At 48.2% G+C, this 18,723-nt stretch overlaps 1 protein-coding gene across 10 annotated transcripts in view; it reads left to right on the top strand.

The window, feature by feature from the left end:
• The window catches only part of AMN1 (antagonist of mitotic exit network 1 homolog), a 716,979-nt gene that overhangs the window by 314,436 nt on the left and 383,820 nt on the right, over positions 1 to 18,723 (top strand). For all 10 annotated transcript variants that reach the window (XM_085652369.1, XM_085652373.1, XM_085652379.1 and 7 more), the window contains one exon: positions 18,454 to 18,598. In XM_085652369.1, coding sequence (XP_085508495.1) covers positions 18,454 to 18,598 — 145 coding nt within the window. The remainder of the gene's footprint in view (positions 1 to 18,453; positions 18,599 to 18,723) is intronic.

The following is an 18,723-nucleotide window of genomic DNA, read 5'->3' as shown; positions in this document are numbered from 1 at the left end:
CGGAACTTCGGAACCTGGTGGGCCTCTGTATACCTCGGATCTTGCTCTCTCAGCTAGGCTCTGGTAGGGATACTTCGCACTTCTCACCGCCTCTTCTGGGTGTTGATCGCAGCCTCAGTTACCCCCGCTCGGCAGGAGGGAGATACAGGAAATCCTGTGGGTACGCGTTGTTGTCCGTCCAGCTGTGACAGGAGACCGGGTCTGCAACGCACCTCCGGCGCGTGAGATGAGAAAGTGTCCCTGTTCGGTGGCATTTATGTGGTAAATAATTTAATTACCGGGACTTAATTTGATGCGGAAAATTAATAAGAATAGCTCAATAAAATAAGAGGCAGAATCCGTGGTATTAGAGATTCAGAACGGGCTTTATTCCTATACAAAGGAACATAATTCGAATTATGGGCCTTCTATTCCATCACCACGAAAGTTCAGGAAGGAAGGGACAATACATTATTGACAGGTAATCATTTTTATAGAAGAGGCATTACAGTGAAACAGATGCAGGAGGCGTAACAGTTGATAACAGAGATAAAGGCATACATGCGTAACCAAAATGGGTGTAACTAGGCGTAACTAAAGAACGTCATTAGGTATGATGTCACAAATGGGTGGTTCCATGAAAGAATTTCGCAATGTCAGCAAAAATACTTGGCAGAGATGCGCACGCAGCAGCATGACGTGTGAGTTGACGTGCAACTACGGGGAGAATGGGACTTGACATTTAGCTCTACATGTGGAGACAAAAGTCTGGGGTTATGTCAACCTAATCCCAAATCATATCTAATATCCTATGTTTAAAGAACTGTGTTATCCACAAAGAGAGGTCTCTTAGGATAGAATCTTATTCTATACTGACTATACTGACTGTTAGTGCGTGTACAAGCGTCTAAGTGTCTACACTAGATGCGAGGGGGTAGGAATATTCCATGGTAACAGGGCTATGAATTACTTGTATGAGGGCAGCGAGGCCTGGCCCCTTTGCACGGTAGCTGGAGGAATGTTTACCTAAACTGCTAGACAGGAATGCATCGGATGAGGAGCGGAGCAGAGCAGATAATCTTGAAGGTGAAATACAGTTTTTGGCAGGCAGACAGGCCGAGTCAGGCACCGTTAGCCGCGCAGGGAGTAGGACAAAGTTCATGGATACAGATGCGAGCTCAGACTGGAGCTTTCAGAGGCAGAAGGCAGGAAAAGGCTTAATGGCAGAATCCGGGCCTACTCGCCTGGACTGTAAAATGGGATAAATGAACCATATAAAGCCGGTGGCCTTTCATACTTAGGAATAGAATATCCGGCCCATTCATGGCGGATCTGAAAGAGGACATGTTGACGGTGGACGCACATGTGTTTGCGTCTTCATAACTGGAACTGGAGGGAACATACATGTACTTGTGACTTATACATGAAACCGTTGGGGTCCAAGATAGGGGACATAACCGACCATAAAAATCCATATTTCCACATGTTTGTAGATGCGGTAAACGTAAAATGCCCCGTCTTCGCATCCAGGTTTCCCCAGCAAGGATCTCAAGGGAATGCCCTTTTGATCAAATTGTCTTAGAGCTTACTGTACGCTTTTCCACCGATCCCGTTGATACCAGTGGTAATTAACAAGTTGTACAGGACCAACTCCAGGATGATCCTAATAGCCCCAGAGTGGCCTCACCAGTGGTGGTTTCCGAACCTCCTTCAACTATCGGAAGTGCCACACAAGAGGTTGCCATGCCGCCCGGATCTCCTATCCAAACAGGCAGGGAGAGTATTCCACCCCTCCCTCCGGTTGACAGTATGGCTCCTGAAGTCATCCAATATGGACACCTACAATTGAATCCAGACTGTATGGCTGTTCTCAAAGAAGCGAAAAGACCTTCCACGAAGAAATCATATGCCTTCAAATGGAAGCGGTTCTTCCTATGGTGTGTGAACAATGGGCATGATCGCAAGGTCAGGAACAGGTGATTTTACCCTATTTGCTGCATTTGGATAGATCTGTTCTTCAGTTCACTTCTATCAAAGTCCACCTTGCAGCAATCGCAGCCTATAGAAAGTCCCCCAACCAGACTTCTTTGTTTAGAATCCCGGTGGTAAAGGATTTTCTTGAGGGCTTGAAAAAGGTCTACCCACCAGTCAGGTCTCCCTCTCCTCCATGGGAGCTTAACATTGTGTTGACAAAGTTGATGGGGGCTCCTTTCGAGCCTCTTCATAAAGCTTCCTTACAGCATTTAACATGAAAAGTCGCGTTCCTGGTAGCCATTACATCTGCTCGCAGGATGAGTGAGATCCAGGCTCTTTGCTGTAAGGAACCTTATACTGTGTTCCACGGTAACAGAGTAGTTCTCAAAACACATCCTAGCTTTTTGCCTAAAGTAGTCTCGGACTTTCACCTTAACCAGACTATTACTTTACCTACCTTTTTTCCGAATCCTTAGAATCCTCCAGAAAGATCGCTCCATTCGCTAGATCTCGAGAGGGTTCTTAAGTTTTATTTGGACAGAACAAAGACACTGAGGAAATCGGAATGTTAGTTTATTAACTATGGTCCTGTTAACACAGGTTCTGCAGCTTCCAAAAGATCCATTTCTAGATGGATAGTTTCTTGTATTCTTCTGTCATACCATTGGCCAACAAATCCCTTCCGGGGAAGCCTAAGGCCCATTCCTCTAGGGGAAAAGCTTCTACCACGGCTCTCCTGAGGAATGTCCCCATGGCAGAAATTTGTAAAGCAGCTACATGGCGATCAGTTCATATCTTTACTCGCCACTACTGTTTAGATGCTGACACGCAGGCAGACGCTCAGGTTGGGCAAGCCTCACTGAGAAACGGGTTTGCTATACTGTTTAACATGTATACGTCTATTTAGTTCGCTGTTTTTTGCTCGTCCGCTCGGAAGTGGTTATGGGCTTGCTGCTCTATTCAGTGCTTATGACTATTGATGAGTATCCCCTGGAAGAGAAGGATACATTACTTACCTGTAATCCTAGTTCTCTTTCCAGGGGTATACTCATCAAAGTCATATGCAACCCTCCCGCCTCCCCGGGCGAGCATTAACAGTTTACTTGTTCTTCTTGCATCTTTGATGCAGGTTCCTAGAGGTTTCTTATACCGTACAAAAGAACTGACCTAACTGTCACCTGTGGTGTATGATGGGAGCAGGGTCTCTGAGGCCTTAAAGGCAAGGTGCCAGTTTCCTTTTCTGTACAGTCTTATTGATTTATTCAGCCTTCTTTAGGCTAATTGCCTGCGATTACCTGTTTTCTTTGATGAAAATTAAAGTTTTTTTGCGGAATGCTATTACTGTACATGTCCTTCTCTTACATTATATGTTTGAGTTATTTTCATACTAGAGAAATACATGTAAATCTGGCTTCTTAGCCTATTGGGTATGTTTAGGGCTGCATATTTTTTATGTTATACATGTATATGTGTATATTTATCTCGTACTATGTACTCCTTTTCTACTACATACACATATATATGTATTTTTGTATATGCTCCGGGTTCCCGCACATGGGCGGAGATAATTCAGTGCTTATGACTTTGATGAGTATACCCCTGGAAGAGACCTAGGATTACAGGTAATTAACTTATCTTTCTGGGCCACGCACAAAGCGCAAACAAATTGAAGGTGGCAGGGAGCCCCGACTGTTATGGGTGAACCAGAGGCTCAGTGGACTAAAGCAGCCACTGCAGGGGCCTGTGTTCGACCTCATGGTCACAGGTTCAAATCCCGGCGGGTCCACTCAGCCTTTCATCCATTTGAGGTCGATAAAATGAGTACCATTGAGTTGGGTAACAATAAACATCTGTTATTCAGCGCCAGGACACCTTCGCGTAATCGTGCGCTTTACAAATGCAATGAAACGGGCAGAGCCCTCGAGACACTTACGCCCTTTGAGGTGAATGGCACTGTCTCCCGAGAACAGTGTCCCCGCGGCACAACTGCTGCTTAATACAACCCCGCAGGGCGTCACCAGAAGAATATACAGACCCCAGGAGGGGCGTAACAGTTGTAATGTGGCTTACAGACCCAAATAGAAGGGCGTCACTCTTGAGACCGGGGTTTGCAAGGCTCCTCACCGGGCAGCTCTCATCAGCACTCTATGGTCAGTGCTGGCGCGCGCTGCCTGGGAAAAGAAACACAGCGCCCGCGCGGTCAGAGGGTTCTACCGCAATCAGGCAAATGTCGCGTAAGGTACACGAAAGCATCCCACGACCAGGGGATCTGTAAAGAAACCGACTATTAGGCACAACGCATTAATGACCCCCAACAAGCAAAACTAAACATCAATACAATCTCCCCACAAGCAGAGAGTAAAGAAAAGAATGACTTATCTTGCTGCTGAGCAGCAAAGGAAGAGGAAGAACTGTGGGACCAAGTGGAAGCTGGTTAATGGACAGCGTTGATGGACTATTGTGACTTTGTTTGTATACTCCCGAGTGTTCATGGGAGTAGTAGATTTTTGAGTGGTTTTAAAATTTGCTCCTGTAAAAAATAAAGCGATGGAAGAAGGCATACTCTAAGCCTCCGGTCCTGACATAGAATCTGGGGTGCATCTGGGTATTTAGAGGGCCCTAGAGAGGCTTTTGCCAGCATCGGAAGTGCATGTGGTGGATTTGTCCATTTTGATTGAGACATATATCTATAAAGTTTATCTTTCCCCATTGCTGCGCCTCGGGAAAGCGTCCAGGCCAGACTGTCCTGTAGTTGCTGGCCACTGCAATTTAGTGGGTCTCACAGTGAGGAAAGAGAAGGGTGGGCAGTGGTGTGGCCTTCGAATCTGTCACTCTCCTTTACTCCTAGCCTGCTTGCCTCATGGGAACCATGGGGCAGAACGAGCAGCTGGGGCAGGGCAAAACAAGCAGGCGATGGAGACCAAACTGTTGTGAACCCCAAACCTCTGGTGGGGGTTTGTGGGGCAGGGGACTCAGAATCCGCACAAATCCACACCCGTCTACTGTTGAATACGGGTGGTGAGAGCACAACAGTTAATAGAACTGGAGTTATTTACCACAGGTAAATAGTCAGCTAGGCTCCAAAGGGTCATTTGAGTGCTGTGTGAAGTCAGATCGGGAAGTCCTCTGCAGTCTCGAGATCCATCAGGGGGCAAAGAGGGCATCCCTCTGTGAATCTAGGGCCCAGGCCTGGTTCCAGTAAAAAGAGGGCCCCGCGTTTCTCACCCCTGAACTTCAGTATCTCCCTTCGATCCCCTCTGGGTTTGAGGCCGCACAGACTGGCAGCCTCGGGCTCATCCGTATCATCCACAGGCTAACGCCATTTTACTTCCAGGGTGTGCGGCACGGCCTTGCCGAATTTCGCTCCTCCAGCGATCCAACAGCAGGGGTGGCACCTCCCTATGGGCAGAGGAGCGTCGCCTCACTGCTTTCTCGCAGTGAGAGAAGCTATAACATGTTTGCTTTGCGGGTTGGCGGGGCTGCTCTGCTCTGCTCTCCGAGCAGGGCAGGGGAGGAGTGGTTTGCCTACTTCTGAGTGCGCAAAGACTTTGGTCGGCCCTCTCGGGCTGCACAAACCAGTCATGCGCACTTTGCCCTTCCCCATGCAGGCTGCATTGCAGCCTGCATGGAGAACATACACACCTCTCTAGCCCCTGGCTGAGCACTGTGTCGGCGCGCCAGACCAATCGCAACGATGCATGCAGCGTTGTGATTGGCTTAGGGGAGGAAGCCTGGCTGCCTGCTTCCTGTTCCTGTCAGAGGCAGGAGGGCAGGAGCAGTGAAGACGTGGGACCGGCGGAATGGTAGGCTTTTAAAAACATTTTTTTTAATTTATGACCCCCTCCACACACGCCCCGTTCCCCCTCCCCGTGTGCCCCCTTCCCCCTCCCTGTGTTCCCCTCCCCCACCGGCGAGCCATGCCGGCTGCTCCTGTTCAACAGGCAATATCAGGTCACAGGGCAACTGCTCAAATTGATGGGGAAGGCACCAGGAGTATCCAGTACTGACAAGGGGGGCCGAGGGTCCAGGTTTCAACGGGATGGCAGAGGAGATCCTGGGAGTGCCATTAGGACACATCCACCATCTTGGCTTCTTCAGCCACGCCCCCACTGGGGCATATATTTAATAGGGTTTTGGGGGTCACTCACTATATGTGAATTTCACTCTATCCAGTAAAATTGCTATGGGGCAATATAACAGAGCTCTATGCCTGGGTTTTTGGGTCATACTTCCGTCTCTGCTGTCATATTTTACTGTATTATCTCATTACTACAAGAGGTTATTTGACGTATTTTAGTATGCTGTAGCGAGTATATTGGACCCCTGACAACTGCTGGTGTGGTGTGAGAGGAAAATACACTTTTTAGGATATCCATGTGTTATGTTCGCATTCTGGTATGCTGTGGGGAACAAGTTATGGTGTAAGCTGAAAGACGTGAAAAAGAACAATCAATCTCAAACCTGTGAGCTACTAGAATCTCCATGGGCATAGCATTGTCAAAACTACTTGCATGAATGGATCATTTATTCATATTCCCTTTCGATGCGACTTAATTTCCCTGTCAGACGTAATGGTTGTTCAGTTGCAGAATGTAGAGGAAATGCAGCCAGGCGTGCTCTAGCTTTAGGGTCATGTCACATAATTTGTTTATGAATTGTCTAAGCAGTGTTGACCTGACTCGAATATTGAATTTGCCTTTCTTAATTTTAATATAATTTTGCTACTCTATAGGCACTTTTACTAGGCATGTGGTTGGACGTCTCTCCACCGTTTTGAATTGTTCCTGATGTTTTGTGTATTTTAAAAAAATATTCTATATTATTTTCTTAACAAGGAGACACCTTGGCGAGCAAGCGGTGGGAGGGTGTCATGGGGAATGTTAGAATTCACAAAGTCTGTGAAAAACAGAGATAATTTATAATCCCTGGTGACCATCATTTACATTTTGGCAGGTTGTTTTTCTGATAATCACGGCTGTCCTAACCTGTAGTTAGCCACTTGTGAGCTTTTGAATGAGCTCCTCCGAGAAGCTGAAACTGCTGTTCTCCAGGGTCATCAGAGCTTCTGTATGGGCTGTATGATCCTCCTCTTGTCTAGGGAAGGTGCCTTCTCATCCCTTTAAACTTGACTTCCAGACCTTGAATCTCTAGGGTGGTGGTGTACAACATTACTATCGAGACAGTCTCAGGGCAGGCCTTAGCACGTTTTAGTTCCATAACTGAAAGCACGATAAAGCAATTTTTGTTTTATGATAGAATGTCCCAATTTTTGTTTTGATATAACGAAATAGGGAAATCTCTTTACCAATCTGACATGTATTTTTGTTTCTTTAAGTGAAACCTTAGAAGCAATAAAACTCGGAGTTAGAAAGATTTTACTTTCTTTCGCTGCATCGGCTGGACTTTGGTATCTAGAACCCCAGTGTATCCCAGCTAGTGATCTGTTCTACCGGATGAGTTTGCGTTGTGCAATATCACGTTCTGTTCATCTAGTAAGATCATGTACAAAAGCCCACATAACTTGAAGTCTGGTAACATTACTTGGAACATAAATAAAACTGAAGGCCCCCACAGCGCTACAGATGTCAACGAAAGCGAGCGATACTGTGTATTCCTGCCTTCAAAGGGTCCCATTCCAAGTTGGTATCCAACTGGGTAGCAATTACGGGGTCGAAGTATTTAGAGGGTGCAGTAATTGCCACCCCTTCTATTCCTAAGGGCGAGATGATTCGTGCCATGCAGTATTGGTGTTTTGTGCATCATTTACCTCAAATTGTTTTTTCCCCCCCTAATCCTTTTCACCCGCACATTTTTGGCAGGATTTTCCTGTTTTAACGTGACAGCCAAAAATCACATTTGTTCACTAATAACAATATGCAATTACTGCCAAACCCTTGAAATCTCAATTTGTGCACAATTTTTGCTGCACAATCTGGAGTTTCTCTGGTGGTATCATGACGAGCATTCCTGGGGCAGGGCTAAGTGCCTGTTTCATGTGTCTGCAGTGAGTAAAGTTAGTTGATTTAACGCTATATTTCTCCAAGTGTATGCGTTATTATAAACAGATAAGAAGCAGAATGAGACAGGTCTTGTGCACTGTTTCCCAGCTGTATTGTCTAACAAGCATTGGCAAAGCCATTATATGTCGCCTATGTGAGAGCCATGTTGTACACTAGCATGGCTGCTGTTCAGTATGGGTGCAGTTTAGTGGAGTAGTGTGTCATGGAGTGGAGTAGAATGGAGAGGCATAGAGTAGCGTATAGTAGAGTGTGGTAGAGTGGCCTGGAGTGTTGTGTCATAGATTGGAGTGGCATAGAATGTGGTAGACTAGAGTGACGTAGAGTGGAGTTGCATAGAGTGTCGTAGAGTGGAGTAAAGTGGCATGGAGTGGAGTGGTGTAGATTGGAGCGTCGTGGAGTAGTGTCGTAGAGTGGGCTAGGGAGGAGTGGCGTAGAATGGAGTGGTATAGTGTGGCGTAGAGTGGCGTGAAGTAGGGTGTTGTAGATTTGAGTGGCTTACAGTGGAGTGGTATAGTGTGTCCTATAGTGGAGTGGCTTAGAGTGTCTTGGAGTAGAGTGTGGTAGAGTGAAATAGTGTCGTAGAGTGGAGTGAAGTGGAATGGAGTAGACTGTGGTGGAGTGGAGTACATTGTTGTAGAGTGGAGTAGATTGTTGTAGAATGGAGAGCCATAGAGCCAACGACCCCTGTGTCCCACACAGACGGTCGCTCCCCTCGCACTGCTGCTGCCTGTCGCCTACCTGCTGGTGCCGATCCCGCTCACGCCGCTCCCTCCTCACCAGCGCTGACCTCTGCTTCACGCCGCTCTCCTCCTGCTGCTGCTGGCCACTCTCCTCTCTTCGCCTCCTCTCCGCCGCCGCTGCCCCGGTCACTCGCCTTCCTGGTTTCCCGCCGCTGACCCCGCAGTCCCGCCTCTCCTCCCTGCCCATTGGCCACCCAGCCTCCCGCCTCCCAGCGGACCCTCCCTCCCGGCTCCTTACTTAAGGTGACCGCGGCGGGCTGGTCAGTGTGACCCCTGTGCCCCACACAGACGGTCGCTCCCCTCGCACTCCTGTTGCCTGTCGCCTACCTGCTGGTGCCGATCCCGCTCACGCCGCTCCCTCCTCACCAGCGCTGACCTCTGCTTCACGCCGCTCTCCTCCTGCTGGCCACTCTCCTCGCCTCCTCTCCGCCGCCGCTGCCCCGGTCACTCGCCTTCCTGGTTTCCCGCCGCTGACCCCGCAGTCCCGCCTCTCCTCCCTGCCCATTGGCCACCCAGCCTCCCGCCTCGCAGCGGACCCTCCCTCCCGGCTCCTTACTTATGACGCCCCCCCAGCGACCGCGCAGCGGACGCGCGCAGCGGGAGCGCCGAAGGTGCGCCAAAGGTAAGCCCGTCTGCACCCGTCCGCGCCTGAACCGCGCCCAGCGCCAGACCCCCTGGCCCCCGCGCCCGCCAGCCCCCCCGCAGAACCTACGACTTCGCTACGCTCATCGCACTCAAAACCGCCCGAGCCCCCGGATGCTACCGAGCGTCCCCGCGACGCACCCATGGACCCTTCGTCTGCCGATCCTGCAACTTCTCCTGCCTCCGAACAAGCACCACGCCCACCAAGACGGACAACAGCAACCACCTCAAGTGCATCCTGATCAACACCCGCTCCATCCACAGACACGCCGTGGAACTCTGGAACCTCCTCGACACCGCATCTCCAGACGTCGCCTTCCTCACGGAAACCTGGATGAACGACTCCTCAGCCCCCGACATCGCCATAGCCATCCCGGACGGCTACAAGATCATCAGGAGGGATCGCAACAACCAGACCGGAGGGGGCATCGCCATCGCTCACAAAAGCACCATTCGCATCTCGACTGACTCCACCGATGCATTCAACACCGCCGAATACCTGCACTTCCAGATCCACACCGACCCCAAGACTACCCTCAGAGGCACCCTCATCTACAGACTCCCGGGACCACACGCACAGTTCTGCGAAGACATCACGGACTTCATCAGCCCTCACGCCCTCCCCTCCACTGACTACATCCTCCTCGGGGACCTCAACTTCCACCTGGAGAACAACAACAACCGCAACACGACCACCCTGCTGGACAACCTCGCCAACCTCGGACTCCAGCAACTGGTCAACACCCCCACCCACTACGCCGGCCACACGCTCGACCCCCTCTTCTCATCCAGCAAGCACGTCACCTTCAGCCACTGCACCGGACTCCACTGGACTGACCACAGCTGCGTCCACTTCAGCTTCAAGAAGAACACGGTCCACCACCACCCGAAGCAGGTTCCCCACAGAAACTGGAGCAAGATCACCGTTGACCAGCTCACCACCTCCCTCAGCCAGAACCCACCGGTCAGGACAACGGACCCTAACACAGCAGCCCTCGACCTCACGCAATGGCTGACCTCCTGTGCCAACGACCTCGCCCCACTGAAGAACCCACTCACCAGGCCCAGAAGCAAGAAGGCCCCCTGGTTCACCGACGAACTCAAGGACTCCAAGAAGGCCTGCCGCACCCTCGAGAAGGCCTGGCTCCTCGACAAGACCACCGACAACATGACCGCCCTCAAACTAGCCACCCGCAGACATCACCAGCTCATCCGCACCACCAAGCAGAAATCTTTGAAGGAACGACTGGACAAGAACGCCGATGACAGCAAGGAGCTCTTCAACATCGTCAAGGAGTTCTCCAACCCCAGCACCGGCAACAACGACATCACTCCCTCGCCGGACCTCTGCGACTCCCTCGCCTCGTACTTCCACCGCAAGATCGCCAACATCCACAACAGTTTCGGCGCTCCACCCCCGCACCCATCGACCGAACCTACGCACCCCGCCGCTATCCTCCAGACATGGACCAAAGTGACCCCCGAAGACACGACACGCATGATGAACACCATCCACTCCGGATCTCCGACCGACCCATGCCCCCACCATGTCTTCAACAAGGCCGCCTCTACCATCGCACCCCACCTCCGAGACATCATCAACGCCTCCTTCGACACAGCCACCTTCCCGGAGAGCTGGAAGCACGCCGAGCTCAGCGCACTACTGAAGAAACCAACTGCGGACCCGACCGACCTCAAGAACTTCCGCCCTATCTCGCTCCTTCCATTCCCTGCCAAAGTCATCGAGAAGGTCGTCAACAAGCAGCTGGCCGCCTTCCTCGAGACGAACGGATCCCTCGACCCATCGCAATCCGGATTCAGAGCCAACCACAGCACCGAGACCGCCCTCATCGCAGCCACCGACGACATCCGAGCCCTGCTCGACAAAGGTGAAACAGCGGCACTCATCCTCCTTGACCTCTCCGCAGCATTTGACACTGTCTGCCACCGCACCCTAGTCCAACGCCTCAACGACACCGGCATCCAGGGGATTGCTCTGGAATGGATCATCTCATACCTCTCCGGCAGAACACAGAGAGTACGCCTCCCTCCGTTCCGCTCTGAGGCCACCGAAGTCATCTGCGGCGTCCCGCAAGGATCATCGCTCAGCCCCACTCTCTTCAACATCTACATGAAACCCCTCGCTGCCATCGTACGCCAACACAACCTCAACATCATTTCCTACGCCGATGACACCCAGGTGATTCTCTCCCTCACCAGAGACCCCGACACCGCCAAAGCCGACCTACACGAAGGGATGAAAGATGTCGCCGAATGGATGAACATCAGCCGCCTGAAGTTGAACACGGACAAGACAGAAGTCCTCATCCTGGGACCGTCGCCCTCCGCATGGGACGACTCCTGGTGGCCCCCGGCCCTGGGCACCGCACCCAAGCCAACGGGCCACGCACGCAACTTGGGCGTCATCCTTGACTCCTCCCTATCGATGACCAGACAAGTCAACGCCGTCTCCTCATCTTGCTTCCACAACCTCCGCATGCTCCGCAAGATCTTCAGATGGATCCCGACCGAGACCAGGAAGACTGTCACCCAGGCCCTCGTCACCAGCAGACTAGACTACGGAAACACCCTCTACGCCGGTACAACAGCCAAGCTTCAGAAAAGACTTCAGCGTATCCAGAACGCCTCCGCCCGTCTCATCCTGGACGCCCCCCGACGCAGCCATATCTCGAGCCACCTGAGAGACCTGCACTGGCTCCCTGTCAACAAGAGGATCACGTTCAGACTCCTCACCCACGCACACAAATCCCTCCACGACCTGGGCCCAAGGTACCTCAACGACCGCCTGACCTTCTACACGCCCACCCGACAGCTACGATCCGCGAACCTCGCCCTCGCCGTCGTCCCTCGCATCCAGAGAGCCACCGCCGGAGGAAGATCCTTCTCCTACCTGGCGGCTAAGACATGGAACTCCCTGCCCGTCCACCTGCGGCTGACCCAGGACCACCTCGCCTTCAGGAAACAGCTCAAGACCTGGCTGTTCGAGCAGTAGCAGACCCCCTCCCCCAAGCGCCTTGAGACCCTTCCGGGTGAGTAGTGCGCGATATAAATTCCATGATTGATTGATTGATTGATAGAGTTGAGTGTCAAAGTGGAGTATTGTGTCATTCAGTGGAGTAGAATGGAGTGTCAGAGTGGAGTAAAGTAGAACTTCTTGGAGGGTTGTAAAGTGGAGCAGAGTGTTGTGGGATGGCGTACAATGGAGTAAAGTGGAGTGGCATGAAGTGGAGTAGAGTGTCATAAAGTAGAGTGGGGTAGATTGTTGTGGCGTAGCATGTTAGAGTGGAGTAGAATTGAGTGTCAGAGTGGAGTTGAGTTGCATGGAGTGTCGTAGAGTAGACCAAAGTGGCGTAGAGTGTTGAAGACTGGCGCAGAGTGTCATGGAGTGGCCTGAAGTGAAGTAGAATGTCATAAAGTGGAGTGTTATAGAATGTAGTGGGGTAGAGTGGCGTGAAGCGTCGTAGAGTGGAGTAGAATAGAGTGGAGTAGTGTAGTGGAGGGCACAGAGTGTCATGGAGTGGCATTGAGGAGAGTGGAGTGGCATAGAGTGGAGTGTCATTGGGTGGAGCAGAGTGCTGTTGAGTGTCGTAGAGTGTAGTGGTATTGAGTGTTGTGGAGTGGAGTGGCGCAAAGTGGGATACAGTCAAGTAGAGTGGCATGGAGTGGTGTAGACTGGAATGGAGTAGAGTGTTGAGGAGTGGCGTGGTGTGTAGTGGGTTAGATCTGAGTAATGTGGTGTACAGTGGCATAGAGTATCATAGAGTGGAGTCGAGTGGAGTGTTGTAGATTGGAGAAGACTGGAGTGGAGTAAAGTGATGTATAGTGGAGAACTGTAGAGTGCCGTGCTGTGGCATAGAGTGTAATGGAGTAGAGTGCTATGGAGTGTGATAGAGTGGAATGTCTTAAAGTGGAGTGTCGTAGAATAGAGTGACGTGGAGTGGCACAAAGTGGCATGGAGTCAAGTAGAGTGGCATATAATGGAGTGGCATGAAGTAGAGTATTGCAGAGTGGAGTGGCGTGGAATAGAGTGGCCTGGAGTGGGTTTAGATTGGAGTACTGTGGCGTGAGGTGACCTAGAGTATCATAGAGTAGAGTAAAGTGTAGTGTTCGTAGATGAGAGTAAACTGGAGTAGAATGACGCAGAGTGGAGTACAGTGGAGTGCTGTGGCATAGAGTGGCAGGGATTAGAGGTCTGCAGAGTGGAGGGGCTTAGAGTGTGATAGAGTGGAGTGTCTTAAAGTGAAGTGTCGTAGAGTAGAGTGTCTTAGACTGCAGTGGCATAGACTCGAGGGTGAAGAGTGTCGTATAGTGGAGTCCCGTAGAGTGAAGTATACAAGGTGTGGTAGTGTACTGGCATTACAGCAAACACAGTTTCAATTGAAATGACCATTGAATTTGGACAGGCAAACAGTTTTACTGATAAAACTATACAGCACACACACACAAACGATAATATGTGGAAATCGGTATTTACTTTGTGTATTGATATGTTTTAATCCTATTCAAATATTGATTTTCACCACACTTAAGAATTTTTTTAAAAAGTGCTTCATTTGTGATTTTTCTGATATATTCTTAAATATTTGTACAGTTCATTTTCTGCCGTTTACATTTTGTTGTGTGCTAACAAAAAATAGCATCCTGCGGCCTTTTCCACCCCCAGTCCCCATCAAGATTGTCACCTAAATCCTCATGCTTTAGAGTCAAAGAAAGAAAAGTAAACACAAAGCTCCCTGGAAGACAGAGCCTAACATATGACCTCTGTGTTTGAATGTACAGCAAATGTGACATGATAAAAAAATAAATATTTAAAGGCCTGTTTAATGTTCAATCAATTCTGAACTCCAACATAGTTATTTTGGGAGGTTTCAGCACCCTCCAGTACCCTACTTCGAGTGCCATGGGCTTGAAATTAATGAAGATAATTCTTTAAGTAATGTTATTAGTAAAGAGCACCGACCAAAATTCACAAGCTCGTTGGCAGCACATTGTTCCTCACAGGCATGAAAGATTATGAACTGGTACTGACAGAGATAAGTAGAATCAGTCAAGCAGAAAGATAGGAGGCAGGAAACCTTTTCAAAGAAATACAGTATGTTTATTGCTTCCTGAACTAGCATACAAGGGAAACAAATTAAAATATGTATTCTTGAGGAGCAGCTTGTGAGAAAGAAAAGAAAAAAAGAGTTCACAGAAAGCGAGCACTTGTGGAAGAATACAAGGAGTATGTCAGAGAGGTGGTAAAAAGGCTTTACCCCACTGGAGGGACAAAGATATGCTGAACAGCCAAAACCAATAAAGCCAGCAAATAGAAAGCAAGCAACTACGACTTACAAAACACAAAGCAGTGGCAGAATGCATTCCCAGGCAAGCTTTCAGAATGTCCTAAAGAAGTATTTCGCTCTAACACACAGAGACATATCGTCTGTGAAAATATCATATGAATATTATTTCAATTTGTGGTTTTACTGTAATGCTGGCCTAGACCTGTGGTGAGTGTGTATATTTGTTTCTGGTAATTTTAGTACGATCTAAACATCACTGCGCACAGGAGTCAAAGTTGGGTCCTGTTGTTTTGGAGATTTGAAGCTGCATTGCAAGGAAGGCACATGTTGCCGTGATGTGACTCTTCTAAAGTAATAGACCATCGAAGATACTGCTGAATTGGACAAATATTGCTCAAAACAATCTGTATTTTGCATATCGAAACTAAGTAGATTCGGGATGCTGGACGAGAACGGAAACATTGTGTGTTATTTTTGATGATGGTTCTTTTTAGTGGATATTTAGGCACACAGTGCTTCTTGTCCCATGTTGTTGAGGAGCTGCTAAGTTTATGTGTTGCCTTGTTTGTCTAGTTTTTGTGTTATCTACAAGATACCGGTCTAAAGAGGAGGGATGTATGATGCAAGGACAATGGCTTTTATGAGCTCTAGTGCCCTGGTGTTGGGTGGTGTGAGTTATGTTTAATAGATTGCCTTGGGGTGTGCGTTCATGTGTCACTCTGTGTACACATGTGCGGCATTGTGCACAGAGTGCTGGAGTGATTCTTCTCTTGAGCGGCAGATACTCGTTAATCATCATCAGTGGATGAATGAGGGTTGCAAGATACCTACTCCATTTGTTTTCATTGTAATAGTCTTTTACCAAAGAAATGTTTGTGTTTAGTTGTACACATATATTTTTCAACAGCACTCACAGATCCTGCACACAGGATTTAATTCTTATGACTTCATAGAAGCCCCCAGAAAGGTCAGCCAAATTCTCCGTTTAGATGACCACATTTTGGCATAGAGTACACTGTCCAGTGACAGTTTTGATACATTGCCTCTATCAAACTGTTTGTGACTGTCTCCTGAATGAGTTCATAAGCAAGCACATCTCATAAAGGAAGAGTAGTATGAACTTGATGTTACGACAAACCGAAGACCTTCTAACCTTCAGAAGGCAACTCAAGACCTGGCTGTTCGACCAGTAGCAACAGCGCCCCCCCCTCCCCCCCACCCTCAGCGCCTTGAAACCCTTGGGGGTATGTAGCGCGCTTTACAAATTATTTGATTGATTGATTAATTGTTAATAGCCAAATTGCGGAACACCGTCTCTGTGCCGGACCAAGTCCCTGATGCTCTATTAGAAAGGGAAGACTGGAAGATCCTAACTAAACAACCATAAAAATACATGTCCCGTCTAGTTGCAGGCCTGTTGCAGAGAGGCAGAGAGCTTAAAACAATGCTCAAGCTGCTGCAGTGCATTTGTACAACACAGCACCAGACCAGGTGATTAAATATATATTTTCTGCATCAATGAACCATTGAAAAGTCAAAATGAAAAATTAGTTCAAGCGCAGAAGCCTTACTTAGAGGCTCTTTAGTCATTGTTAAGCTGGCATTTCCATCTCTAGAATCTTGGAAATTACCCTACATTTACTGAAGAAGGAGTACCTGTGCTGGTTACAGACATGGCATCGCCTTAAAAGGACAGTGCCAGAGAAGACTCTTTCTGAAAGAAGATTGATCACTCCAGGAAGAAGGCCTAGCATGCTGACAAGCTCTTTCACATAAAACATATTCCTAGAAGGAAATCACGTATCCCTAGGAAAAAACTTTACAAGAAACATTATTTTCACTGCTCTGATACCTGGAGAAGAGAACATGCGCCTAATTTGCAACCTTCTCACAGGGTCTCAACTCTTGTTGACGAGAACACATTCTACGAAGGGCTGTCTAAAGAATTGGAATACTATAGAATCCCATTGGCTAACCCTAATGTGTGGTCTTGAGTCATCTTTGACACTTTACATCACACATAATCATCCAAACCCATGCTCTCATTGGTTCCTGCCATGTTCAGACCTGTCGGAGAGCTTTTCTTGTCATCAGCCTCATCAAAATCAAAAAAACATTGCCTACATAAAAAGTCCAGACCACTGACTAAGCTCCTTTTTTTCTTGAGCTGTAATTGGAAGTGTAAGTCACACCATTGCTCCTTTGTCTACGATCCTTTCGAACAAGGAAAGCAAACAGTTGTATTCTGTTGGAAGAAAAGCTTGTTGTACTTCAGCAGCATGGATAGTGCTCTTTTGGACTATATTCCCATTCCTTCTGGGAATCTCCCCAACAATTCGCTGAAGACCTTCCCCAACAAAAACAAGAAAAAAATCGAAGAGGCTTTGAATTGGAAATGCACGTTTTTGGACCCAATAAGGGAAGCATCATAAAATTCCAGACTGGCGGCATACAGCTGCTGCTGCAGCCTGGCTCACATGTGCTCTTCTTGGCATTGCCTACCTGGCCTGAAATCAGACGTAGAACAGAGAACCTTAATCATGCTCTTTTCGGATAGTACTCTATTTAAAATTTCACTGCATAAAATCAGAAGCTGAAATCCTGAAGCCTGTGTGGATAGAAGTAAACGAGTATGGGAAACACTAGTAAAAATCCCCAGAACAGTGATATTTCTCAAAATAGAGTTCATATCTGCCACTTGCTTCACCAACTGTTGCTGTAATGCAATAAATCTTACAAGCTTAAGTCTGCAAGACAACGTGAAGGCCATTTATATCCAGGAGAAAGCCCTTGGTTGGAGATAAGCAATGACTTCATCTACCTTTTACATCGACAGAGATTGGCTCAATACTTGTCAATTCTAATTTCCTATGATTGAGACGAGACAGTATGGAAAAATGTTGCAGTCTTACTAAGAATTCAGGTTCAATAGCTAGGCTCAGGAGAGGTCTGGCGCAGCAGCCAGAGCAGCTGACTCCGGAGCGCGGGTCTCGCACTTCGATCGCCGGCCTCAGCTCAGCATCATTTGACTCTGGGCAATTGCTCACTTAATCTCCCCGACGGCACCCAGTGCCTAGGTACCCTTCGGGGTGATAAGTCGCTCTTTACAAAAATGGAATGTTATTTTATTTTTGGCAAACCCCTTCACTCCTGGGCTGTATAGCATATTGTATTTGTGTAGTAGTGCAGAATGCTCACCTTAAAATCAGGTCTGTTCAAAAAGGCTTATGTGGTCAGTGGGACAGGTTATTAGGGCAGCTCAGTGGACAAGCTGACCCAAACACTGACAGCTCTTCAATCATTTTTATAGTGGTATCATCCAAAGAACCTTCTGAGGGGAGTTCCCCTTTAATCAGGATACCCCATTTCAAACGTTTGTCACGTATGGCTCTTGTAAAGGTTGTGGAATTCACATGAGTCACTATAGAACTCAGAGTTGCCTAGTGTTGAAACTAAAGGTTGAGTCAGGATGGTGAAAGGTCTTACCACAACCATTATTTGGGGTAGGTGGAAAAGATGTGTGAATGGGAAACTGAATAGGCATATGCCATTTCACAGATGTCTTTGATTTCAATGAAGATTCCCATGGAGGAGAACTAGGATTACAAGGACGTAACTTTTCCTACATAAGCTTTTATGTGCTTGCAAGCTTTGAGTGCTCTGTGGTGAACCAACATTATAGATATATAAAAATGCTCATTTATTGAGGATACTGGTTTCTTTACAGAGTTTAACGTTGTTGTGGTAGGATGGGAATTGGTTTGATGCAGTAAATTTTGATATTTTATGCAGGTGCTACACCCAGATGTGGAAAAGTTGGATCTCCGTGACTGTGATGTTTCAGATTGTGCCCTGCAACAGCTAGGTTGCTGCAAACAGTTAAAGAAGCTCAACTTAAATTCCTGGAAAGGGGACCGAGTAACTATCACTTCAGAAGGTATTCTCATTATGTACAATATGTGTTAATGAAATTTGGGAATGTAACTTATCACAGTCATTTTATAATAATGAGTATGCTGGAAATGTTAGTATGAGATCGCCTGTTACACCATGATATTGTAT

Source organism: Triturus cristatus, chromosome 4_1 (genome assembly GCF_964204655.1).
Source record: "Triturus cristatus chromosome 4_1, aTriCri1.1, whole genome shotgun sequence".
NCBI classification, from domain to species: Eukaryota; Metazoa; Chordata; class Amphibia; order Caudata; family Salamandridae; genus Triturus; species Triturus cristatus.
This window is presented reverse-complemented; position numbering and strand designations above follow the sequence as displayed.